The sequence below is a fragment of the Haliotis asinina genome, chromosome 5 (assembly GCF_037392515.1).
Source record: "Haliotis asinina isolate JCU_RB_2024 chromosome 5, JCU_Hal_asi_v2, whole genome shotgun sequence".
Lineage (NCBI taxonomy): Eukaryota > Metazoa > Mollusca > Gastropoda > Lepetellida > Haliotidae > Haliotis > Haliotis asinina.
The window spans coordinates 56,483,731-56,510,349 of NC_090284.1; the positions used below are offsets into that span (position 1 = coordinate 56,483,731).

The 26,619-nt window shown below is 41.4% G+C and overlaps 4 protein-coding genes across 8 annotated transcripts in view; all 4 read right to left on the reverse strand.

Annotated features, from left to right (window-relative positions):
* LOC137284875 (E3 ubiquitin-protein ligase TRIM71-like) overlaps positions 1-26,309 on the reverse strand; it is a 40,140-nt gene extending 13,831 nt beyond the window's left edge. Inside the window, exon 1 of the mRNA XM_067816901.1 lies at positions 26,293-26,309. The gene's annotated coding sequence lies outside the window, so the exon portion shown is untranslated. The remainder of the gene's footprint in view (positions 1-26,292) is intronic.
* LOC137284876 (E3 ubiquitin-protein ligase TRIM36-like) lies at positions 1,743-7,478 on the reverse strand. 3 transcript variants are annotated; one of them, XM_067816903.1, is made up of 4 exons: positions 7,368-7,478; positions 6,191-6,349; positions 5,381-5,684; positions 1,743-5,231 (listed from the first exon to the last, which is right to left on the reverse strand). In XM_067816903.1, the coding sequence occupies exons 2-4, from the start codon at positions 6,191-6,193 to the stop codon at positions 3,562-3,564; spliced, it is 1,977 nt and encodes a 658-aa protein (XP_067673004.1). In that variant the 5' UTR covers positions 6,194-6,349; positions 7,368-7,478; the 3' UTR covers positions 1,743-3,561. The 3 variants fall into 3 exon arrangements, with proteins under 3 accessions (XP_067673004.1, XP_067673005.1, XP_067673003.1); XM_067816904.1 differs by having other exon boundaries at positions 6,191-6,375; positions 7,368-7,472; XM_067816902.1 differs by having other exon boundaries at positions 1,760-5,231; positions 6,170-6,349; positions 7,368-7,467.
* LOC137284877 (tripartite motif-containing protein 2-like) lies at positions 10,222-15,490 on the reverse strand. Of its 2 annotated transcripts, none has more exons than XM_067816905.1 (3): positions 15,388-15,490; positions 13,796-14,114; positions 10,222-13,496 (listed from the first exon to the last, which is right to left on the reverse strand). In XM_067816905.1, the coding sequence occupies exons 2-3, from the start codon at positions 14,100-14,102 to the stop codon at positions 11,827-11,829; spliced, it is 1,977 nt and encodes a 658-aa protein (XP_067673006.1). In that variant the 5' UTR covers positions 14,103-14,114; positions 15,388-15,490; the 3' UTR covers positions 10,222-11,826. The 2 variants fall into 2 exon arrangements, with proteins under 2 accessions (XP_067673006.1, XP_067673007.1); XM_067816906.1 differs by having other exon boundaries at positions 15,382-15,432.
* Positions 23,123-26,128, reverse strand: LOC137284878 (protein wech-like). 2 transcript variants are annotated; one of them, XM_067816909.1, is made up of 3 exons: positions 25,863-26,128; positions 25,063-25,369; positions 23,123-24,909 (listed from the first exon to the last, which is right to left on the reverse strand). In XM_067816909.1, exons 2-3 carry the CDS (start codon positions 25,367-25,369, stop codon positions 23,264-23,266), a joined length of 1,953 nt encoding a protein of 650 aa, XP_067673010.1. In that variant the 5' UTR covers positions 25,863-26,128; the 3' UTR covers positions 23,123-23,263. The 2 variants fall into 2 exon arrangements, with proteins under 2 accessions (XP_067673010.1, XP_067673009.1); XM_067816908.1 differs by lacking the exon at positions 25,863-26,128 and having other exon boundaries at positions 25,063-25,384.
* Positions 26,310-26,619: the final 310 nt, after the last annotated feature.

The window sequence follows — 26,619 nt, forward strand, 5'->3', positions numbered from 1 at the left end:
TGCAGTTCAAATTGTTGTATGAAAGATTACAATATAATCTTTGGTTTTGGACTAAACATTAGTTTCAGATATGACTACTGCGTTTATATAAACTCTTCTTTGTGTACTTGGAACAGTGAGAACATAATGTTTTATAAGATCGAGCTAGATTTTAACTTACTTTGTCGTTAGGCATACCACCTAGAGTATGGAGTTTTAAAGAAAACGTAACAACAACCTACTGTCTGTTTCACATTTTGAAGAAGCTACATTTCAAAATCACCACGTAACAATTTGTTTGTTTGGTCTCAAATGGGATCGGTCATCTTTGTAATGATGCAGCTTTGAACATATCAAACATAGCGATCATTTATTTTGGTTCAATTTTAATCTCAAATGTACAAGTTTAGAGGAAAATGAACCTTATGCGCTTACTTCCTCTGTGGAGTACACCACTGGGACTTCGAAATAATCTCGGTATTGTTGCTGGGCGTTCAATTGGATGCATTATTGCATGTTTATGATGAGATATGTAAAAGAGTATGATAACAATGAACAAGTTCAAATCAACCTTCATTCTAAGTGCCTCAAAATAACCAGGTGGTATGACCACCGCCCGAACGGGATATCATTTGTAACTTGTTATGACATGCCGTTTACTACCCTGGTGTAATTCTCCGAAACGATTATCTTATCTCAACTGATATTTCTATCACCCAGCCCGACCCCAACTACCATCTGCGATACCTGTCTTGGTTGTGCTTTTGAGACAACCCCTTCTACCTGTTTCATTATATAGTGATGGTGAGACTCCATGGTAGCTACATCCTTAGTAGCTTCAGTATTATAGTTATTATTTTATTAAATGTCAGCTATCGAATATAATGAAGCTAAGTTTAATTTCAAATTGGGCGTTTCAAAATTTCCATTGCAATACAATATTATCGCACAGTAACATGCATAAAACCATGGTCTGTTTCAAATATGTCGCTTTGGAATTTGAAAAAAAACGCATTGCTCATTTCTGCAGTAAACTCTTTGTAGTTACTCAAGACTCCTTTTTCTAAATCGAGAGTTCTATTTCCTCTATACGGTTTTCTCACACACAGAACTGATTTACAGCAAGTCGTGCTTGTTGTAAAAGGCGACCAGCGTGATCTGGTGGTCAGGTTTGTGAGTTCATGACACATGTCATCTTATCGCAGCTTGGGAGCTCGACCTGATGATCACTGGTATATATATATTTTTTTTCATGGAAAGATTTAAGGGCACGCATGAAATAGCTGTGACTTTTAATCTTTGTAACAGTAAGAGAAAAGTTCATACAGATGAAAAGGCTTATGTCAAGTGATGAAAATCATTATCGGGTGTGTCCCTGGAGAACTGCTTGGCATTGTTGGGGCATGCTGCGAATGAGTGTACGGATGGTACCAATCGGAATTCTATGCCATTCTTCCCAGAGAGCCACGAAAAGTTCATCCAGATTGTTGGGTTGAACAGGTCTGTCCCGAACATTGTGGCCAAGAACATCCCAAAGATGTTCGATGGAGTTAAGGTCAGGACTTTTTGCCGGCCATTGCAACACCGGACACCTGCAGCCCTCAGTCTGTGCCGACAAACATGAGCAATGTGAGGGCGGGCATTGTCGTGCTGGAACTCGAACATTCGACCTGCTGTACGCGCAAAGGGGATCACAATCGGGTTCAAGATCTCGTCACGATATCGTACACCTGTTATCCTGCCATCAACACGCACAAGATCTGTTTTGTGGTTAAAGGTAAACAGTTCACTGTTTATTACTTCATGCAAGTTTTAAAGAAAGCTGTCGTTCAGTAGGAAACAATGAAAGCTAAAAATATAATACAACACTGCCTACGATCAAAGTTAAGAATTCTTAGGGCTACGAACGTTTCGTGAATAAGGGACTAATTTCCACACCCTGACGCCTTATGGAATTATATGTGCAAGTCACTGAGCAGAGGTGCGTGAAGACCTGGGTCAGAATTGATCTTCAACAACCCATGCTTGTCGTAAGAGGAGACTGGGTGGTCAGATTCGTTGACTTGGTTCACACGTTATCCAACTTGCGCCCATTTTTAACACACTGGCTACGATCAAAGTTAAGGATTCTTAGGGTTACGAACGTTTCGAGAATAAGGGCCTAATTTCCACATCGTGACACATTGTATCATTATAGGTGCAAGTCACTGAACAGAGTTGCCTCCCTTTACCGTGTTAGTATCTGCTGATTACAATCCACTGTTTGAGTATTTTGGTTTAGTGGTCAGGGCCTAGATTTTCGAAGCTAAGATTGTCGTAAGATAATGTTAATGAATGGCACTTACGAGTATCTTAGCGAGAGAGCTTCGAAAATTTAGGCCCTGGTCTGCAGCCTGCATTGGCATTGGCCTCTGGCTGAGCATTAAGCTTTTACAGATTATGACATAACTGAAAACCAGACTGAGTTTAAAAGAACACAAGATCCACACTTTAACAATATTTACTGTATAAAGCACTCCTCTCCAGTTGGTTCCCCTGAACAACTTCTGAAACAACCTTCAGGTAATTGTTTTTGCAATTCTCAGAAAATCCAAAACATATGACAGTCCATATTTACTTGTGTATACTCCTTTATGATTACAGAAAACAGCAGAGTTGAAAGGGGTATATAACTGGCCAGTATCTGTTGTTGACAATGTTTTGCTAAAACTAAATTTGTTTTCTACAGCTCAACCGCTGAAAATAAATTTGAGTATGTTTTGATAAACACTATATATTTAATTTACGAAAGATTATTATGATGAATATTGTACATGCATTAAGTGCGGTAAATCGCAAGAACTTCTCAGTTTGTATCAGTAAAGGAAAGCCTTATGCTCAGTACGATTGGACAGGTGTATTTTCTGAACTTGAAACAATATGTTCTGATGAAAGCTGTGCACCTTCTCTCACTAGCACTTTGCTTAGGATACCATTTATAAAATGTGTCCACTCGTTCTCAGGAACCAAAGCTTGAATATGACGGTTACTGACCATTTAAAGAGGAAGCCATTATGACATGTCTCGTTCAAGCCTGCTGTCTGTAGTTTTTCTAGCATCTTACCTTGATTGATGGGTCCTGTAACTTATGTTACTCTTCACTGATTGGCTACTGACCTTATTGTTGTTTTGTGCGTGTCAAGTTATGTGCATAAATTTAAAAAAGAAATAATCTTACATGCGTCACAGAATATGGATTCATTCTCGTACTTTCGGTCGACTTTAATTCATACGATGGTTTCTTGTGAAACTGTTGTAAGCATTTTAGTGGAATAGTTGAATCATAAAGACTGATTGAGTGTTTCTGTTCTTTTCTCAGTTCACTGTGGTCGTGTGGACTATGTCATGACCTGTTTGAAAATTATCTGAAAGATACATCTATATATGGTAGAGCCAAATGACACCAAATCCCTTGCCCACTCCAGTATAGTCTAGTCATGGTGTTTTGGGTGTCTCCGGTGATGACAGGTTTTGGAAAGACACAAACAGTTGCAGACTGTTTCACGAACAGTCAATGACAAACGCCTAAACCACAGCTCTGCACTAACTTTCATTTTTATGGGCTTTTTTAATGTCGTGTACAAATATGTACTCTTTCACTTCCGTGCTGGTGCATAGAAATAAGAAGCCGTATTCATCACAGAATATATCCGATATGAGAGTCTCATCGCTATCCTCTAACGTGAGCAGTTCTCTGACAAACTCTCCCGACTCTGTCAGCTGTACCACCTGGTCAGTGCCACTGTCCATAATCAAGATGTCTCCAGTGCTGGTAGTGGTGATACCACGAGGGTATCTGAGTGCTCTGTCTCCGGTAGGGGCAAATCTCCAAACAACATCCCCCTCTGACGTCAGACATGTCACAGACGTCTTCCCACAGTCAGACACGAGTAGATTGCCCTTGTTGTTGACACACATGTAGAAGGGTGTGGTAAACAGTGAGACCTTCTTGTGTGTAGTGACTGACCTCAACACGTGTCCAGCCATGTCCAGGATATCAACACTTTCCTGACGACCTGCTGCTAGAGATGGTGGATTCAGAACAGCCAGACTGTAGTATCTGGATCGTGTTGTGATGGTTGAGAGCAGCACCAAGTCAGGGGTCACTTCTAGTGTTACAATCTGACGGGAGTCTGAGACCGCAACCATTACCCGCTTCTCATTGAACTGTGTCATCCCCTGTGGAGAGTTATCCAGGGTAAGTTTACTACGGCATGAATGATTATTTCTTGTGAAGAAACATTTCACACACTTGTTTTTGAGGTCCGTAACAACACATGTCTGTACATCGTCTACAACCAGAACTGCCACGTCAAGTAGGAGAGGGTCCTCTTCATCACCCTCCGCCCACCCATCTGTCGTGTCAACCAGATATCGCCCCTCAGCTCGAGCCTGGTATGTGACGTCAATCTTTCCCAACTGCAGGTTATGTAGAACCTTCAGGACTCCGTCAGTATGTGGTGTAAAGGTGATGTAATCTATTCTCCGGGTGTCTGCTGCCTCTGTATCCCTGACATCCTCCATCTCTACAGCTCCAGACTCCCAGGCCTGATACGCCTCATACAGGTCCATCTCACAGTCCGATACCAAGGCCTGGTCAATGAACTCACAATGTTGTCTGTACATCTGCATCTCGATCTCATCCAGCTTCACATCAGCTCGGAGGTGGTTGGCGCATGTCTTTGATATGTTATTCAGTTCATCCAACAATTGTGTTTCTTTCTGTTTAATCTTGTCAATGGCTGTCTGGCAGATCAACCTAATACTTCGAACAACTGACTCTGTGATTCTAGAAGTGTTTTGGAGTTTCTCGTTTCTTATGTTTAATCTCTTCGACCTCACTTTCACTGTTTTCTGAATGCCAAGTCTCTTCTTCATCAGTGCTGCTTTCATGTCTGGCTTCATAGACTCAATGGTGACGACAGTCTTACAAGCTCTGTGGTAGATGATGCAACATATCTGACAGACAGCTTTCCCACAGTCTCGACAGTGGAACTCAGCACGATTACTCTTGTGTTCCGGACACTTGATCCTCCGTTTCATCTTTGACTTAGATGAAAGGTCACACAGGTCATGGTTCAGTAAGGTAGGGGTCACCCGGTGTGTCTTCACACATTTGTCACAGAGGTCCACTTCACACTCAGCACACCACAAGACCCCTGGAGTTGTCTCCCCTAGTTGCTGACAGATCGTGCAGCAGGTACTTGGGGTCTCTGTGAACACAGAAGAAAGATTTGTCGTACTTTTTTTCATCCAAATATTGAAGAGATAGGAAAGTTAGCAGACTGAATAATAACACAATAGAAACAATACAACCACTGGTAATAAATCCGTACACAACGTATATCTTACTTTCCTTTACCTTGCACAGCTACCTCGGACCTATAGGTGTCAACAAGCCCCTGTATCACAATGCTGGCTTTGATCTGCCCCGCCCACTCCTCCACCGGTCTGCTGGGGTCGGGGACATTGGTGTCTTGTCGACAGCAGGAACAGGGGATGGTCTTGGACTGTACAGCATCTGGTCTGGTTTGGATGTATGAGGTGACACATTTCCTGCAGAATGTGTGATCACACCTCAGTGTACACGGGTCTGTGTACATCTCGAAGCAGATGGAACACGTCAGGAAGTTATCCTTTATTTTCTCTAGCCCGGTGGTAGCCATCTGTAACATCAGAGTGTTCAGAGATTCATTTTTCTGGTTCTGTAATATGACATGCATTATTTCATTATTTCTACAATATACGCGGATCCCGATTCGACCTATTTTGATTCTGGATTTGACGGCATTAGAACACTGTTCGGGGATTTCACCCAAGTAGAATCATTTCAGGCTTTCTTGCCTCAACAAGATGGCACGAACTTATAGAAAACTGCACACTGTTGTCCTAACATGGCTTCCAGGAAAGATACTGCTTGTGTGCAGACGATAGCTATGATGCAATATCTTGAACAATAACAGACAAAACTGAAACTACCTACTGCTGTTGGACACTATATCACTTATACATTATCCACTATAGCCTAGTGGGTAAAGCGCCGAAGACCCGGGTTCGATTCCCCACATGTGTATAATGTGTGAAGTTCATTTCTGTCCCCCGCCGTGCTATTGCTGGAATATTGCTAAAGGCGGCAAAAATGTAAACTCACCCATTGAGTTAGAAATCCTACCATCAGTCGCGCCCTATTTTCGAGGCACCGTAAAAACTGCGTCGTTTTAGGCCATGTAATCTTGACAGTGGTTGGTACGTCACGTGAGCCTCACGTGGACAAAGTTGTGACGTCACTTGTCGTCTGATTCGTCGAAATCGCGAACGTAAACAACATGGGCTGGAAATCGAAGGAATTGTTATCGACTGTAAAAGGAAAGATCGTCACATTATTTGAAGTAGGGATAAAAAGATCTAGAATGGCTAGGTGCTTGTATCTGTCCTCCATCACGTAAAACGTTTGGACTCATGATTTTGGGGATGTATTACCTACAATGGCATGGGGGCAATGACGGTTGTAGACGGCAATATCAATGCACTGAAGTACATACATACATTAAATGATAACATCTGGCTAGTTATTGTTCGTCATTATCCAAATAATGACTATATTTTTCAAGATGATAATGCTCCTACACATCTGGCTCGTGTAGTGCAGGAATTTCGCAGTATCAACGATTTAAACAGTCTAAACTGGCTTGCCCAGTCTCCTGACTTAAACATCATTGAAAATGTGTGGTGGAAACTTAAAAAGGAAATTCAGCAAAATATTCAAAATATAAAAAGTGTTGCCAACTTGGAACATTCCATCCGTCGTGTGTGGGAAGGTATGTCTGTCCAGTACATCAGATCGCTCTACAACACCATCCCAAAGCGACTTTTGCGAATAATTACCAGTAAAGGTCATATTAGCAAGTATGGAGGTAAGATAAGTTTGTTTATACTTACCTATTTTAATTTATTAATACAAAAATCAATGAGGCGAAACGGCACGTAATGACCGCCATGTTGATTTTCCGAATACTTATGGCGGAATGTTGTACATTATTTAATAATAATAAAAAGCCAGAGAAAAAGAAAAAAAAATGTTGGAGGAAATGTACGCTCGCCGAAATTCGGCGTGGAACATGCCATTATTTTGTTCGATGTATTTTTGTAATTGTCTCTATTCAGTAAGTTTCAGGACTAGGTGGCCTACTACCACGGCGAGGTTACAATATGAAAACGAAAGTGACTTCCTTGTTACAACATGACTTACAGTGACTTACAAAAACAATAAACCCGTACTGTCAGTTTGACAGGATGTATGTTTAGGCAAACGGCAAACGGCAAACGGCAAACGGCATGTGAATACCTACCTTTCCTAAAAGTGTGTCCAAGTGTGATTTCTGCACAGTTTCAAGTCGCGTGTTCCGAAACGTACCCTTCTCTCCTGCCCCAGCCTGGTTCCCTGGATCTGTTGCGCCTGCGCTACGTTCCGACAATGACCGTAGCGTACGCGCAAGAGACCCAGGGAACCAGGCTGACGCCTGCCCTAACTCGGTCGCCATTATGTCCCGGCACAATTAGCGACAACTCGTGTTATTCCGGGACCTGGTTCGAAAAGGGTGAGTGGTGACGAATGAATTGAATGAGCACAACTTCGTAATTTCTGTATAGAAGAGTGTAGTGAAGGAACGATTGTGCAGACACGTGAAAACAGTTGAGGGCTATTCTATTAGGCTGTGACACAGTCATAAAATTCAGTTCATAAAATATGGTTAGTAGTGAGAGTGATGATAGTTGTAGGGAGTGGGGAGAGGAGCGGGTTTGTTGTTGTCACCCATTTTGTTCTGTGTCCCTGCTCACGGGTGCTTTCCAAAGAAGACTCGGGGGGTGATTGTGGGACACTGGAAATACCTGTTGGTGGTTGAGTTTAGTTTTACGTCGCTTTTAGCAATATTCCAGCAATATTCCAGCAATATTCCAGCAATATTCCACGGGAAATGGGCATCATGCATTGTACCTATGTGGGGAAAGGAACCCGGGCCTTCGCCGTGATGAAACGAACGCTTTAACCACTAGTCTACCCCATCGCCCTGGAAATATCTATTTAAAATAAACGTGACGTAAGAGGGCTCCGCCTAAACAAGCATCTCTAAATTAGAGAAACCTTTAACACATGGCCTTGCAAAACGTATATAACTGATCTGTCGCCATGGATAGCCCTATCTGATTATCGGTTTGGGAGGCTTTTGGTCTGACTGATAATAATAGTTCCATTCGTATGGTGCTTTTCACACATCTATGCACGCTCAAAGCGCTCTTTACCCGTGAAGGTCCCGGGGTAGAATAGGCATTCAGCAATCCATGCTTGCTATAAAAGGCGACTATGCTAGACGACTACCGGGATCGGGTGGCCAGGGACACACTTGGTTGACACATGTAATCGTTTCCCAATTGCACAGATCGATGCCCATGCAGTTGATCACTGGATTGTCTGGTCCAGACTCGATTATTTAAGTATATGGCTGGAATATTGCTGAGTGTGGCGTAAAGCTAAACCCTCTCACTCACTCACTCACTCACTTTCAGATCATGTTTAAGATCATCATACATATTTTTGTAAACATCCGAAGTTGATCTACCATATCTGCGGGATTGTGCTGAGTTTAGAATTCAAATAGCTTCTTTAATTTAATTACTTCTGATCTGTCAATGATTTGTCAGTATGGTTTCCACTCGGGTCACGTCTCTCACACTGTCTCTTGTTTCATGCAGCTGCTCACGTTTGTTTCTGCTGTTTCTGTAGAAATCAGAAAGTTTAAAAGTTCTTATTATTTGTGCATTAAGGAATGTTTACGTTGATAAAGATAAATATCATGGTTATTTGTAAATGTTCTTTGAGTATTAAATATGTCAAAGACATTCCGAACTCCAAAAACATTCAAGTGTTCCAAAAAAATCAACGTTGACAAACTAACAATAACGTCTGATGCTTTAAATATATTCCTACCAGTTGTCTGTGTGTGTTATTCTTGTATATAAACATGGTTGTGTGCGCATGTTAAATATGCACTATCAGTATCAAACCACTAGACGACATAAATTCAAATCCCTTCGGCTGTTATACACTTTTAGAGAATCGTACTGATATAATTGTGTTCGAATATATACAGCGATGTAGAGACAAAAAAGATGTAGAGTGGTTAGAAAAGTGAATAACAATGACACATGCATGTGTAGATACTGTGGGCTGGATACCATGTACTCCAAGAGGTTTAAGTGTGAATGGATGCATGTACGCAGGTGGGAGTAACTGACGGGTGGTCAGACCCGCTCAACTAGTTTACACATGTCATCGTATTCCAGATGCGTAGATCGATGCTCATGATGTTGGTTACCGGATTGTCTGGTCCTGGCTGGAATATCTCTGAGGCGTTAAACCACAACAAAACCAGTCTTACCAAAGCCTGGTTACCGGGATCTCTAGACTGGCACAAGTCTCCAATGTAATAACTGATAGTTTTAATGATAAATTCTACAAAGTAATAAACAGAAGGCTGGGGTCCGTGCTGTTCGCTTATTTAGGCCTACTTCTTCGAAGGATAGAACTACTATACGTCCATGAGCTGAGAATCCAGAACAGACTTGAAGCAAGGCTACGGGGTTTACTACGCTATGCTTTGACACTGTAGTTGTTTGAGAGACAACGTGTGGAAAATACCTTGATCAAATCAAGACAAACACGCCACGAGTCATGGTATATACTAGCTGTCCGTTCCACGACACCTAACGTCAGCCCAGTAACACGGGTAGTAGGCATTGATGCATTGTATTTTCTGAGGGCGGTGGGGTAGCCTAGTGGATAAAGCGTTCACTCGTCACGGGTTCGATTCCCCACATGGGCACAATGTGTGAAGCCCATTTTTCTGGTGTCCCCCGCCGTGATATCGCTGGAATATTGCTAAAAGCGGCGTAAAACTAAACTCACTCACTCGTATTTTCTGACGGCTTTCATACATACGATGGTTTTCATGAAACTGTTGTCGATGTTGTTTTGGGAACAATTAGATCATAAATACTGACTGAGGATTTCGTTTCTCGTTTCACTGAGGAATAAAAAAGAAAACGATGTGCGAACTGTATGAATCCGGTGCTCTATTTGGATGCACATTGGTTTCTCGAACCACATCTCAGTGAATCGAAAACATAATCAACTCTAAACTACAATTGTTAATCAAACACATTTTATTTCGTCTCACTTCTGATTCTTCGTGGACTGTTTTGACTGGATGAGAATATTTCAGCAAAAGTATGAGTACGATTACAGTAGTGTAATATTCAAAGAAACACAAAGGTGTGATGCTTTCTCTATCTCTCTCTGTGTTTCAGCGTACATTTCCTATTTACACTTGCAGATCCAGTCATACTTGATTGGAATGACCCATAAGTGAACATGGAATGTAAGTGAAGCACCAAATTCATTGTCCACTCTTGGATACTATACGATAGTAATTTGTGTCTCTCGTCTTCACGTTCATCTAACTGAATTACTGTAGTGTGCAAAGTGGCATTACACCATTTTCCACTGAATTACAAACTACCTCATTCATCGTCATGTTCAACTGCAAACAATCTATGCAAAGTGAAAAAAACCCTGAAATATACAGTTATTCATTTGGGTTTATACTGGAACACAATTGTCTACTCTCTAAGAAATTAAATGTGAAAAAATGAAATGTGAATAGGAACGTCATGTCAAGTATTTCAAACTTGAGGATCGTTCTAGGACATAAAACAGCAAAATGCATGCAATATTACCGAATCTACTTCACCTACGATATTATCACATGTGTTTGTAACTCCACAGGAGTCACAGTGCGATGGAATATCCTGCACCTGCACGAAGTCTAGACTTGCTTCATTTAGAGCTTAAGCATTGCAGGGACGGGTAACACGGTGAAAAGTTCGGTTCACGGTCTTTGAGACAGACTATTGGATCCTATGCCATACACCTTTATATGTTGCTAGCGTTTCATGCCAGTCATAAACAGACTATCGTTAAATATTAACAAGGCAGAATATACATTATCGTATTTTGTTAAGATTCCATTTTCCTGTCTGAGTATCCCTACAACCATCACCATCACCGATGTGTTTCATTGAGTCATCTGTCTATATGGCTAATTGCTGGAAGTGACTCATTAGTGCATGTGTCTGCACCGGACAACATGGTCTATTTCCTCAGGTTGTGATGACGATCACTTGTATCAAAACTGAATTAGCATCTGAACATATATAATTTTGACAGTTACAAACTAACCCATATTAGGAGCCCCGGGGAGATAAGAGCTTCAGAACCTGGGGAAATGTAGACTTGCTTTATTTAAGGCTGCATCACTGCAGAAATGGCACGGTAATAAGGAAAATAATGTGGTTAAGGCACTGTTAGACTACTGTGCTCACGGCTTTCATACCTCAGCTGGAACCAGGTACAGTACAATGTCGAGATCGAGTAGTCGTTATGTAGCTAAGGCCACCCCAGCAATCTCACCAACAGATGTACCCATCGGTGTGTTTCACCTGATGATCACGTGGACTATTTCACTTCATGCTCAAATCTTTGCTTTCATGCTTTCACCTCTTTGAATAATGCATGTGTGCAATTCTCTGAAAATGATCATGACTGAATATTGCATGCCTGCTATTCATACGATAACGATACTCGTACGTCTTGGCCATTTTCAGACTAACTTCATGTAAAGCATTCACGAACAGTCAATGGAAAACGATTAAACTACAGCTCTGCGCGTACTTTCATTCTTTTGTTTTCTGCTAGGCAAATATGTACTCTTTCACTTCCGTCTCTGTGCATAGAAATAAGAAACCGTATTTATCAAAACATATACCATATATCTGTGCCTCATCATCTTCACCCGTGTCCATCTCATCATTATCTTCTAACATGAGCAGTTCTCTGACAAACTCCCCCGACTCTGTCAACTGTATCATCTTGTTAGTGTCTCCGTCTACAAACAGGACGTCTCCCGTGCTGGTTGTTGTGATACCACAAGGGTTGGTGATTTCTCTGTCTCCGGTAGGGGCGTATCTCCACATAACATCCCCTTCTGACGTCAGACATGTCACAGACTCATTCCAACAGTCAGACACGAGTATGTTACCCTTGTTGTTGACACACATGTGGTCGGGGTTTTGAAAAAGGCTGCCACCATTGTATATGGTGATTGACCTCAACACGTGTCCAGCCATGTCCAGGATATCAACACAGCCGTCACCACCTGCTGCAAGAGATGAAGGATTCAAAAGAACCAGACTGTAGTATTTGGTACGTGTTGTGATGGCCGAGAGCAGAATCAGGTCAGGGGTCACTTCCACGGTTACAATCTGAAGGGACTCTGGAACAGCAACCATCACTTGCTTGTAATTCAACTTTGTTATCCCATATGGAGCGTTATCCAGGGGAAGCCTAGAATGGCATGAATGATTATTTCTTGTGAAGAAAGATTTCACGCACATGTTATCCAGGTCCGTAACAACACGTGTCTGTAGACCATCTACAACCAGGACTGTCACATCATATAAGCCAGGGACCTCGTCATCAACCGTCACCCTCCCATCCACCGTGTCAACCAGCATTGGAGATGGCAGGCATGTACCCTGATCCCGGTATGTGACGTCAGTTGTCCCCAGCTGTACGTCATCTAGGGCTTGCAGGACCTCGTCAGTGTCTGGTGTAAAGATGATTTCATCTATTTTCCGGGTGTCTTCTGCCTCTGTATCCCTAACATCCTCCACCTCTACAGCCCCAGACTCCCAGGCCTGATACGCCTCATACAGGTCCATCTCACTGTCCGATGCCAAGGCCTGGTCAATGAACTCACAATGTTGTCTGTACATCTGCATCTCGATCTCTTCCAGCTTCACATCAGCTCGGAGTTGGTCGGTGTACGTTTGGGATATGGTATTCAGTTCATCCAAAAGTTTTCTTTCTTTCTGTTTAATCTTGTTGATAGCCGTGTCAATGATCAACCTAACATTGTGAACAGCTGCCTCTGTGATTCTTGAACTACTTTGGAGTTTCTCGTTGTTGATGTCTACTTTCTTCGACCTCACTTTCAGTCTTTTCTCCATGCCAAGTCTCTTCTCCATCAGTGCTGCTTTCATGCCTGGCTTCATAGACTCAATGGTAACGACAGACTTACACGCTCTGTGGTAAATGATACAACATGTCTGACAGGCAGCCTTCCCACAGTCTTGACAGTGGAACTCAATACGGTTACTCTTGTGTTCCCTACACCTGATCCTTCCCTTGGCTTTTGACCTTGACGCCAGGTCATAGAGGTCGTGGTTCAATGAATTGGGTGTCACCCTGTGTATCTTCACACATTTATCACAGAGGTCCACTTCACACTCAGCACACCACAAGACCCCTGGAGTTGTCTCCCCTAGCTGTTGACAGATCGTACAATAGGTGCTTGAGGTCCCTGTAAACACAAATAAAAAGGTACTTATTTTTGTTGAAATATGGAAAGGCTAGGAAAGTAAGCAGGCTGTCTGTCACCACCACAAAAATATCATTGTTAAGTGTACCACAGGTTATAATACATACATACACACGCGAATATCACATTCACACACACACACACACACACACACACACACACACACACACACACACACACACACACACACACACACATAATATTTTCACATACTACACGCACGCACGCATGCACGCATATTACATTCATAATCACAGACGTGCATCAGATTTTGACTTTACCTTGCAGAACTACCTCGGACCTATAGGTGTCAACCAGCCCCTGTATCACAATGCTGGGTTTAATCTGCCCCGCCCATTCCTCCACCGGTCTGCTGGGGTGGGGGACCTTGGTGTCTTGTCGACAGCTGGGACAGGGGATGGTCTTGGACTGTACAGCATCTGGTCTGGTTTGGATGTATGAGGTGACACATTTCCTGCAGAATGTGTGATCACACCTCAGAGTACACGGGTCTGTGAACATCTCGAAGCAGATGGAGCACGTGAGGAAGTTATCCTTTACTTTCTTCTCTAGCCCGGCGGTCGCCATAGCGTCCCTTGTCTATTTAAATACATGTGACCTGCATTATTTGCTGGCATTTCTGGCATTTCTACAACATACTCGGCCTCATTCTGTTTTGGGTATGTCGGTATCATAACCCGTCTGTGTGTTCACACTCACTTAAGAATGTGGGTAGTGCTAATTCGAGGGCCAGTGGTCAAATATGAAAAGCGGGTAAATAAACTGAATACAATGAACAGAAAGGTAAAAGAATGACCTATAGGCTTACCACAATGTTTTATTTTTTTATTGAACTGCACATTAAAACAGTCTTGCTGTTCGGTTTTCAGTTGCCTGAGATAAGAGGCCATATTTACTCTAGTGAGTGGGAACGTTTAGGGGAAGTATATATGATACAACATAAACAAGTGTGTGTATGTTGGAGGGGAGGGTGTGGGTGTGGGTGTGGGTGTGGGTGTGGGTGTGGGTGTGGGTGTGGGTGTGCATGCGTGTTAGAGCGTCACGAAAACACGTTGTGAGCCTCTGTACCCAATTTGCAAGCAGTCAATCTTATTTACTATACCATAGTTACCATATCCGTTGCCATACACGTCCGAGCATATTGGTGCCAATGGGGCCAATCTCAGCTGATTGCCCTCCAGGTTAATGCTACTGACATGCTTTATCGGGGTCAGGTTTCCGTCAACGTTCTTCTGCCATATATGCATGTGACGCTGGTGTTGATGTCATGCACTGGGCTTCCCGTTTCCCTCAGGTACTTACACTATATACATTTTGTCTACCTGCCTATATTTGACAGTGTATTAACCGGGAAGCTGATCCTGCCAGACGTATGCACCGCTATGTGCACCGCTCATACATGCTGTCTATTCACTCACGGATAATCTGTCCCCTTTTTCTATAGTGAACACTGGCAATGCGCATGATAGACACGCCCCCTTAGTCACCAGTAATCTAAGGTATCACACAATAAGAGGAACGTTTGAATGGAGACCTTCGCCGAAATTACACCTGAACACAATGCATTATTCGGCTCAATGAACGACTCTATGTCAATATCTTTGAATAATTTTAACTATCAAGTAAGTTTCAGTGCTACGTGTTGCAATACCTTCGCGAGGTCATCGTTAATTGTAATAACGAAAGTAGGTAACTTCCTCATGAAATCGTATTACACTGATTTCATGACTAACAGTCACATATTTCTGTCAGACAGTGAATAATACTTAACAGCGCACAATCACTGGTGTCAGTTATCAGTTTGAGAATATGTACGTTACAGAAAATCACAAGCAATATGGCTTACATCTACCTTTCCGCTGGCTGCGTGTTCGGGTGTGGTGTGTCGCAATCGGCTGAACTCGCCCTTTTCCGTAAATGTTCTCTCGGCTGGGCGCTTTGATGGCTGTCCGTAACATACTGCCCGCTGTAGGTATGTTTTCAGTAAATTCAGATAATGTGTCCACATAACCAAAAGGAAGCGCTGATGCAGGGACTACACATGGCAGCAACACAGTACCATATTTTCATTAAAATGCCAAAACAAATTAAATGTCAAAACAATGTTCAAGATATAGCAGCAATGTAAGGCTCTATATATTTATTGCCTGTCCCCGATAAAACTCAGATTGCCTTTTTTCACTTTGAGAGTTTTTTTTCCAAATGACTATAGTTTCAGTAGTTAAATTTCTGGTTTAGAAAATACAGGAAATCTGTGAAAAGAAATGAAAAACGAAAACCCAATACGCGTAGCTAATCCAGTGACTTAGATCACATGATATGATTTCAGAATACATAGGGATACCATCTGCTACCTGATTCTGAAACAATAGCAAAGGGGAATATTGTGTGGACCATGTCACTTCCAGAAGCAGGAAATGTTTCCTTCATCAACTTTAAAATGGAACTAACATCGTTTCAGATACGAATGGTTGTGTAGTCTAGTTTTGGATAATGCCAATTGTGACTTTTCAAACAGTTGCTAACTTTACCGGAACTTTGCAGAAATGTATAATGGTTGTTGGTTCCACTGCAACTTACTCATTAGTCATCTTAAAGGATGACGTCACCTAAGCCTTGACATACTAATATATTCTTTATTCAGAATTACAGGCCTCGTGGCCCCGAGTACTACAGATTTTACAAAAATAACAATGTGTGGAGAACGGACATCAGAGCTAATTATCTGATGATTACATGGAGATCGATAGTGACACGGAGGCATCTTTTTAAAAATATACACAGTCTTTTCATAACAGTAAACCTTGTTTCATTTAGAAGAGCGTGGAAATTATCTTTTGATGGGAAAATGTGATATTTACCTGGTATTAATTCTTGTCGAAACGATCTATAAATGGACATATCAACAATAAATAATATTCATATATTCATGAGATTCAAGTTACATTTCTGACATACAAGCTTTGTCTTAGAAATATGCTGCTTTTGGACATTAAAATTGTGACATCGACATCGAAATTTGAAAATTCTCATTAGATCTTTACATAAAAAGTTACTGGTATTGTACAATTCAGGCTCTAAAAGTGACTTAAGTGACCTATAATATGAGAGAAATTCTGAGTTGGATAGTTTTTTTGTTGCCAGGACTGAATATTTATATCTATGCATCTTCTTTTAAAATTAAAAATGAATAGCTCTATATTACCCCAATCCCGAGACAACCAAACATATGGAAAAGCTGATTTAAAAAGCAACATTCGAACGTTTCTAAACCCAATTTGTACCACAATTATCATCATATTGTTTCAATAAGGGGTAAAAAGCGGAAGGATATCTGTTTCCATTCATGTGAATTATTCTGCACCAAACCTTATCTTACATAATAATTAACACATAAATTGTACTTGCCAACTTCGCCCTGCACAGCACAAGAGGATGTTTACTAATGACAAAAATCATTTAAAATATTCACTCTGCACCTTTCAATGCAGCTTCTATGGGTGTAAGCCCACATTTCGGACTCACAGCATAACATAGGTAATATGGTAGAAGTAAACATTTTCTCAGCAACATCAAAAGTTATATTTTGGATATTTTCTGAAAGGTTCAAACAAAGGAAAACAAGCACGCTTGACTTGTAACGATATTGTTTCACAAGCTCTCAACCAAATAAGTCGTGATGAAAATACTATTCCAAGGTATTTATAGTACGGAGTTACATTCATAATATTACGTTTATAGAACCATTTTTCAACCTGTTTGACACAGCCTCCATTACGAAACACAACGTCTGACTTTTACTTCCAATCCCCATTTATTACAAAAAGTTTCAAGAAGATCCAGTTTTCTTTGTAAATCAACAACGCGATCAGCAAGTAGGACAACATCATCTTCATAGCGTCTGTTAATTCAATAAAAATAGTAGTATGTCATCTTTAAATAAATACCGCATAGAAACGATGCTAAGCTTTTAGTAGATATTTATGTGTTAAAGAATAGAGTGTGAAAACAGTGTCCATTGTAGAGTGACTGTTCCTAAACCTACTCTGTCCTCCATTTATAGCATCACTGAACTCAGCCCCAAAACGTAACCTGCTTCAAGAAAAGAAATGAACACTTTTCCAGTCGCTCTTTACATAGTTATTCCCTATAATTGTTGGGGTCTGTCTTATCACCTTGTATATAGACACTAGCAGACAAACATTCCATGCTATACGGAATTCTCCTGAGTCTGGAATAGCGTTAAAGAGCGCATGATGGTGATCAGTAAGGAGCATCCCGTCTACACCTGGGACTTTCCCAGATTTTGTGTCTGAAATAGCCTTTAGGATTTCCTCTCGACTAATGTTTCCTGACAGCATATCTATATTACACGAAATAGGAAGATGGTCTGAGATTGTGGAGGAGTGTACCTTCATCTCAAATATACTGGAGAATAAACTAGTTGAAGCAATAAAGTTATCCAATGGACTTGAACCATTGTTTCCAAGGAAAGTAAAGCATCCATTACAATCAGGTGGCTTTCTGCCGTTAACGACATGTACTCCAAATACTTTAGATAAAGAAATTAAGGACCTCCATAGATATTCTTTGTAGGATATTCTTTGTAGGCGAAAGGTATCAACATAATACAAGGACCCTAAATTTAGAAAACGGATGTCATCCTCCAAAACAAAATCATCAATAGTTCCAGTTCGGGCATTAAAATCTCCAGTTAGCGTTATGTCAGTGCTCTTTAGATCGTGTTCCTGTGCTATCGAAGATACGTTTGCTTCCAAGTTATCAATACTGTCCTCGTTGTTTGTTTCACAAGGGGACTATTTTCAAGTGGCACATATACACCAATCTGTTTATGCACAAAGTTTAGCATAAACTACCTTGGCTCCTGTGCACATGTATTGCTACACTCCCGAAGTAGCGACCTTGTTGTAACAGCTGACACAAAACAGTGAGCAAAACTGGTCTTTCAATAACTCTACGTCACGTATCATTATTTCAACAAGACAAAATAATGTGAACTGTTCAACAAAACAGAAGAGTTCTCTATCTATCTCACTCTGATAGAAGTCCGTGAATGTTCCATGAACAGAAGTTCAAGTCTATTTATTCATGATTTCGTACAAGGCTGTTGAGACCACGGCCACTGTACTATGGAGACTGGTCCCTGGTGAGCAGACGTGCTTAGACCACAGGGAATCTGTAGCGCAAATATTGTTGCGCAGCATAGAGAATATGATAATTCTTCTCATGTGCGAGCGAAGCCAGCAAAGGTTGTCAACGTACTTGCCTCGGGTCGGTTCAATAAAAATTTTTCATGTAAAAAAAAATATATATCGCCGCCATCAAAGGTATACACTGATTACGTCTGGTAGCTACTTGCCCGAGGGTAGATCCATTCTCGGTATCATGCAGGACATAGACCTCATCATCTACAACCATCTTGTCGTAGGTCAGGAAAGAGGTTTTACCAGCTTCCCTTTCCTTGATCATCAAGGAAATCAGTGTTGATCTAATCTTTCTTACACAGTCAGTGTAATCACCAGAAACGAGTGGTGGTAGTCGTTGGTAGATTTTACGGGCGATTCCTTCAGCTCAGTTATACGACTGAACTTTTGAACATGTGAAATCCAATGTGGCCACTGAAGCGCCTGACTTTTGACATGTGACTAAGAACAGAAAATGTACAGTAAACACAGACAACATCCGAACCAGACCTTTCCCTGGTACAAACATGAGGAGACCTTTGGTCCGGAAGTAGCAGTAAATACTTAACGACCAAACGGTCTGTTTTAGCGACTTGACCCGTCCAGCCAAACAAGAAATTGGGAAGTCTTCGAACCATTACTCGTGGAGATATTTGCTGTCAAAGTTTGAAGTTTTGGAAATAATTTTCAATTATCTGCCCTTTGTTTGGGGGTCTGCTGTCTTGCGTATTTGGCGCACTGTGGCCACCTTGGTGATTCTTAGAAGCGATTCTGAGCACGTGTTTAGGAGTTAGGTTTGGTACAAAAATCGGCGGAATAAATAGTAATAATAATAATAGTCCTAACGATTACAATAGGTCACCTGCCTCAAGGCATGCAGCCCTGAAAATGTTGGGAACAGTATAAACAATACTGGCCACAATTATTTCCCTGTTTTACGCCTACGTTCTGTATTTAACTACGAAGCCATTACAGCTGTCACACACACGAGTGAAGACCGAAGACCTGGGTTCGAACACTCACATAGGCACAGTCTGCGAAGGCCATTCTGGTGTCCCATGCTCGAATATTGCTAAATGCGACGAAAAACCACTCTCACTTACTCACACACACAATCTGAAAACGGTATCAATACATGGGCGTAGTCTTGCAGTGAACTGGCACAATATGATACCCTTTACGACATTCATTTCAGTTTCTAAAAGCCTAAAACTGAAAATCTGAAATCTCATCGGGAGTATGAAAAAGCATGATACTTTACAAACCAGTGCTATAAAACAACGAAAGAAAGAGATTTGTAATTGTTAATTATAACTCTCATTTACTTCTCAGGGCACTAACATAACAACACAATTCCATGTTGATGAAAAAAGCCCCCAAAGTTTAAAACATACAGTAATGAAAAGAATATTATTTTGTCAGCCACACTATCAGAAAAAAATGTCTCGTTGGCTGAGATCAGCTTGGTCTGTTTGGCTTCTCTGATTCGGTCGCTTCCTCTTTGGTGTGTATTTACACCGCTTGGACTTCGGAATATTCTTGGTAGTAATATTTCCCTTTCATTAACATCCATTGTTTAGTAATTATAACCCCGTGAAGATCTGTGTTATAAGTGGTCTACAACACCGAATTCTTGTCCCAAGATACTGTGGTCAGGGTGGCTGACTTTGTTGGAACGTACTATCGTATCCCAATTGCCAAGATCAATACTCCTGATCACTGGATCATTGGAGTGTCTAGTTCAAACTCGACTGTTTACAGTATTCTGACATAAAACTGAGAATGTCGCAACAAACAACCAACACAGAAATAATAACATCTCTATGACACTGGTGCTGACGACTGTCGAATCTATTGAAGTTCTGTGGTCATTTCTAAAAGTCACCCGCTTATCATGACTTTTGGCCGAATGGTATGTATGTGTTCTCTACTATTCCAAAGTTCATGAAAGGTTTTGAGTAATGTTTAGTTATAGAACGGGGAACTTTTCCTTTGATGGTCCTTCTTTACTGTCTGTTTCATCTTAACAATGTCTTGTTTGTCCAACAATATATCAATCTGTGAACTGTATATTCGATTGCATTCATACCGTTTGTAAACTACGCACTACGTTTTGCTTAAATGCTTTTTTTTTTATTTGTGGTCGGTTTTTTCTCCTTCTTCTTTTTGTTCATATATTTTTGGTCATCGAAAACGTCTAGTTGTATTTCCTCCAGCTTTAGTGAAAAGTTACTTATGATGTTTGTAAATGATTTCATACTTCCAATGGAAGTTGAGTTCATGATACCACCTCCGTAAAATGTAAAACTTTATTTTGCAAATATGCAAATATTCCCGTATGCAGCTATTATGTTCCTACAACCTGAAATGCAACATGTGCGATGAAGCTGAAACTGTTGGTATATTTCTTAGAATTTGTGTATTATTACACTTTTCATATAGTTACACTTTATATCTAGTCAACGTTGTAACGTACGTGCACCACTATCACAGGCCGTGCTGGAACAATGAACATTCATTCCCTGATGAAGGTCCCGGGGTAGAATAGGCCTTCAGCAACCCATGCTTGCCATAAAAGGCGACTATGCTTGTCGTGAGAGGCGACTAACGGGATCGGGTGGACAGGATCGCTGACTTGGTTGACACATGTCCTCGGTTGCCAGTTGCGCAGATCGATGCTCATGTTAACGTTATTGATCACTGGATTGTCTGGTCCAGACTCAATTATTTACGGACCGCCACCATATACCTGGAATATTTTCTTTCCCTTTGCTGATCAGTTTCAGAATTACACGAATTCAGTTCATCTGCTCTCGAAATGAAACCAAACTCTTGTTAAAGAATCACACAAAGCTGAAGGCTCTGGCGGCACTTTGCATGATGTGTATACCGTATGCACTTTGTTGAAAGAATGGAAATGACATCGACTAAAGACAAGTGAACGAAGACCGAAAAAGAAAGCCAAGAAAACTTTGCCTCGGTTTATCGCAGAGTCTAAAGAGCTGGAAAACACTCAAGTGTAATTTTGATTGTTATCAGTCAACTTTCTCTCTATGACACATTTACTCTGTTTGGAATCAAAGGCTTATAAATTCGTAAATTCACATTTAAAACAAGTTCTTTGAACACATTCTCATTTTAAAACACTTTTTATGAATACTGGCTAACCATGATTGACAATTATCTTACAATATAGGGTATACATGTGAAAAATGTACTTGTCACTGTGATGCAACCAATGCTATTCAGTCGTAGCGAGCCGTTACTCTGTACACAGCAAACCGTCACGGCCACTAGTAAACGTCGTGTCGCTGGTGCTTATTACAGGGTGTGTTATTTGTCATCATTCACTTGATGGTCAGCTAATGAATTTATAACAGGTATAATTAGTGGCAACACTACTCAGATTACCCGACAAAGGTCCCACATTGGCATTTCTTGTGTCTGGATCGATAACACGCTGATTTGATTTATTACTTGTATGCATACAAGTATGATTATAAACTAGTTAGGTTTATAAGACCAAATATATAGAGATACATTGACTAGTATCTACATACTGGTGAGTGGAGGAGAGACGATTCCATTATTGTGTGACCAGGGGGTTACAGTATCACGACAAACAAGACTATAGGCTGGTTTCAGTCGTGAAGAGTTGGAATTATTAAAAAAAAACATGCTCTTAGGTATTACATTATTACAAAGAATAAACAGTAGTTTGTTTTCTTTAGACAGAAGATGTAGAAATGTTTAAAAAAAAGTACGAACGGCACCAACCGCTCCCTTCAAAGACGAGTTTAACTCGCCTCTCGTTCCATGCCGGATTACACAGTGTCTTCCGCAGAGTGAAGAAGTTCGAGTTTAAATGGGTCATGGTAGAGTGGAGTATGTTTCAAAATCAGAGGCATGCTGTACTGGCTTCATGGCGACTAAATTTCATTTGGAACCGAACGCGTAGCGTGAGTTTTCAAAGGGAATATTTATGAAAGACTTGTTGTTAGTCTTAAGCGGAACACCAAATTCATTCTTTCAAAACTTGTGCTACGCGTTCGGTTCCAGTTGAAATTTAGTCGCCACCGGTTCAGCTGTCTGTGGTTTCGTTGGCAGGCGAGAGCGAAGCAGACGGCTTTTTGACAACTTGTAATCGCTCGGTATGAATTAACTACAAGTTGTTAAAGAATGGATTTGGTATTCCGCTTAAGACTATTTCATGTGTAATGGTTAAAAGAGTATATGAATATGAAGTTATTCGTTTTGTGTTATTCGTTCTTTAAGAAAAATTCTCCTGAAACTGGACAGTAGTGTCGCGGCTGTTGTTTGATCCACGTTTATGTATATGTGTCTCCTGGGTTTCATGGATACCTTGAATATAGTAGCGTTATATATATCTTTCATTGCTATTTATTACTTTTTTAAAAAAAAGACACAAACATTTCCACTCTAACCCCATGCATAGTATGTCACGAGCAGTCAGTGAGAAACACTTAAACTACAGCTCTTCAGGTACTTTCATTCTTTTGTTTTCTACCAGACAAACATGTACTCTTTCACTTCCGTGCTTGCGCATAAAAACAAGAAACCGTATTTATCACTGAATATATCCCATGTGATTCCCTCATCATCCTCTTTTATCGTGAGCAGTTCTCTAACAAAGTCTCCTGACTCTGTCAGTTGTATCACCTTGTGAGTGCCTCTGTCTGCAAGCAGGATGTCTCCTGTGCTGGTAGTTGTGATACCACAAGGGAAGCAGAGTGCTCCGTCTTCCGTAGGGGTGTATGTCCATATGACAGCCCCCTCTGGCGTCAGACATGTCACAGATTTGATCCCACAGTCAGACACAAGTACGTTACCCTTGTTGTTGACACACAGGTAGTCGGGGCTGGAAAACAGTGCGAAATCATTGTATGTAGTGACGGACCTCAACACGTGTCCAGTCATGTCCAGGATATCAACACATTTCCAACGACCTGCTGCTATAGATGAAGGATTCAGAAAAGCCAGACTGTAGTATTTGGATCGTGTTGTGATGGTTGAGAGCAGCACCAAGTCGGGGGTCACTTCTATTGTTACAATCTGACGGGAGTCTGAGACAGCAACCATCACCTGGTTCTTATTCAACTGTGTCATCCCGTTCGGAGGGTTCAGCAGGCGTAGCTTACTGTGGCATGAATCATTATTTCTGATGAAGTATGATTTCACACACTTGTTAGCATAGTCCATAACAACACACGTCTGTACCCCATCTACAACCAAGACTGTCACTTTCAATAGATCAGGCTTCTGCTCATCACCCGCCACCTTCCCATCTATCATGTCAACCATTATTGGAGATGGACATGTGCCCTGATCCTCGTGTGTGACGTCAAACTTTCCCAGTTGTAGGTTATCTATGGCCTTCAGGACCTTGAGAGTGTCAGGTGTAAACATGATCTCATCAATTCTCCTGGTGTCTGCTGTCTCTGTATCACTGACATCCTCCATCTCTGCAGCTCCAGACTCCCAGGCCTGATACGCCTCATACAGCTCCATCTCACAATCCGATACCAAGGCCTGGTCAATGAACTCACAATGTTGTCTGTACATCTGCATCTCGATCTCTTCCAGCTCCACATCAGCTTGGAGCTGACGGGCATATGTCTGTGATATGTTATTGAGTTCATCCAACAGTTGTTTCTCTTTCTCTTTAATTTTGTCAATAGCTTTCTGGCTGATCAACCTAATATTTCGAACAGCTGCCTCTGTGACTCTAGAACTATTTTGGAGTTTCTCGTTGCTGATGCCTAATTTTTTTGACCTCACTTTCAGTTTTTTCTCCATGCCAAGTCTCTTCTCCATCAGTGTTGTCTTCATTACTGGCTTCATAGACTCAATTGTGGCGACAGTCTTACAAGCTCTGTGGTAGATGATATAACATGTCTGACAGGCAGCTTTCCCACAGTCTTGACAGTGGAACTGAACACGGTTACTCTTGTGTTCCGTACACGTGATCCTCCGTTTGATCTTTGACCTAGACGCAAGGTCACACAAGTCATGGTTTAATGAATTTGGTGCCACCCGGTGTATTTTCACACATTGATCACAGAGGGCCACTTGACACTCAGCACACCACAAGACCCCTTGCATTGTCTCCCCTAGCTTCTGACAGATCGTACAACAGGTGCCTGAAGTCTCTGTAAACACAAGTACGAACGTCGTACTTATTTTTGTTCATATATGGAAAGCTTAGGAAAGCAGACTGTGTATTAACACAACATAAAATTCAACGTTAAGTCTACCACTGGTTCTAAATACCTACTCACACATGTATCATATTTTCACCTTACCTTGCACAGCTACCTCGAATCTATAGGTGTCAATCAGCCCCTGTATCACAATGCTGGCTTTGATCTGCCCCGCCCACTCCTCCACCGGTCTGCTTGGGTCGGGGACCTTGGTGTCTTGTCGACAGCTGGGACAAGGGATGGTCTTGGACTGTACAGCATCCGGTCTGGTTTGGATGTATGAGGTGACACATTTCCTGCAGAATGTGTGATCACACCTCAGTGTACATGGGCCTGTGTACATCTCGAAGCAGATGGAACACGTCAGGAAGTTATCCTTTACTTTCTTCTCTAGCCCAGTGGCAGCCATCTGAAAGATACTCATGAAGTTTCTTGCCTGTTCAGATACAAATAGATTACGCTTGAAAAGTACACAAAAACGCGCGCACAGACAAATAGTAAATATATCTATCTATCTGTACAAATATATACACGTGTATGTGTGTGGTGCGTGAGAGAGAGAGAGAGAGAGAGAGAGTGTGTGTGTGTGTGTGTGTGTGTGTGTGTATGTGTATGTGTGTGTGTCTCCTGGCATGTATCGTCCTGGATTAACATGACAACTTGACAACGTCGTGACCATATTGTTGTTACCAACGCTGGTATTTATGTCACTGACTGGCCTTCCCGTTCCCCATTAATTTATACACAGAATTCGCTCTGACTGCCGGTATAGAGCTGCATATTAACAGGATATTCCGGCCCAAACCTGTATTCCTGCCAGATATATGCACTCTAAGTATGGAATTCGCAACCGACGTATCTGCACCGCCACGACTCGTAACATATACTGTCTAATCACTCACCGTTAACCTCAAGCCTTCTCAAAGGCAAACACCGATAACGCACAAGTTGGACGCACACCCATAGTAAGGTGTCGTGCAAAAACACTATAGGAGGAACAATTGAATGGATACCTCCACCAAACGTACACCTGAACACTGACTGTTATTCAGTCATGTATGAATGTCAATACCTATGTATGATTATATGTACCCACTTAGCTACAGTGCTACTTGTTAGAACACCTTCGCGAGGTCGTCGTTTAAAGTGATATCGAAAGTAGATAACTTCCACGTGAAATCCTATTATACTGATTTCATGACTTATCACAGTCGTATATTTCTATCAGATAATGAATAATATCTGACGATACACAGTACTGGCATCAGTTGTAAATTTGAAAATACACTGTAAGTACTTCTCAGAAAATCACAAGCAATGATTTAAATGTACCTTTCCGCTGACTGTGTGTTCGGGTGTGGTTTGTCACTGTCGGTTGAACTCGCACATTTCCGTAAATGTATTCTGTGCTGGGCGCTTATCGGCCTTTGTTGACCGTGTAAAAACACGCACCCAGTGTTGGTAGGTTCATAGGTAGGATGAATAATTTGTCAACATAATCAAGCGATTGACAAGCGCAATGCAGCAGGGATAATCTACAACGGGGATAGGTCACTCGCTTGCTTTGGTACCATTTGTACAATTTAACTCGTGCCTCGTCATGCTCTAACGCACACAGTGACTTGGCTCGTTCCCAGCGCAACTTCAGATGCGTTTAAC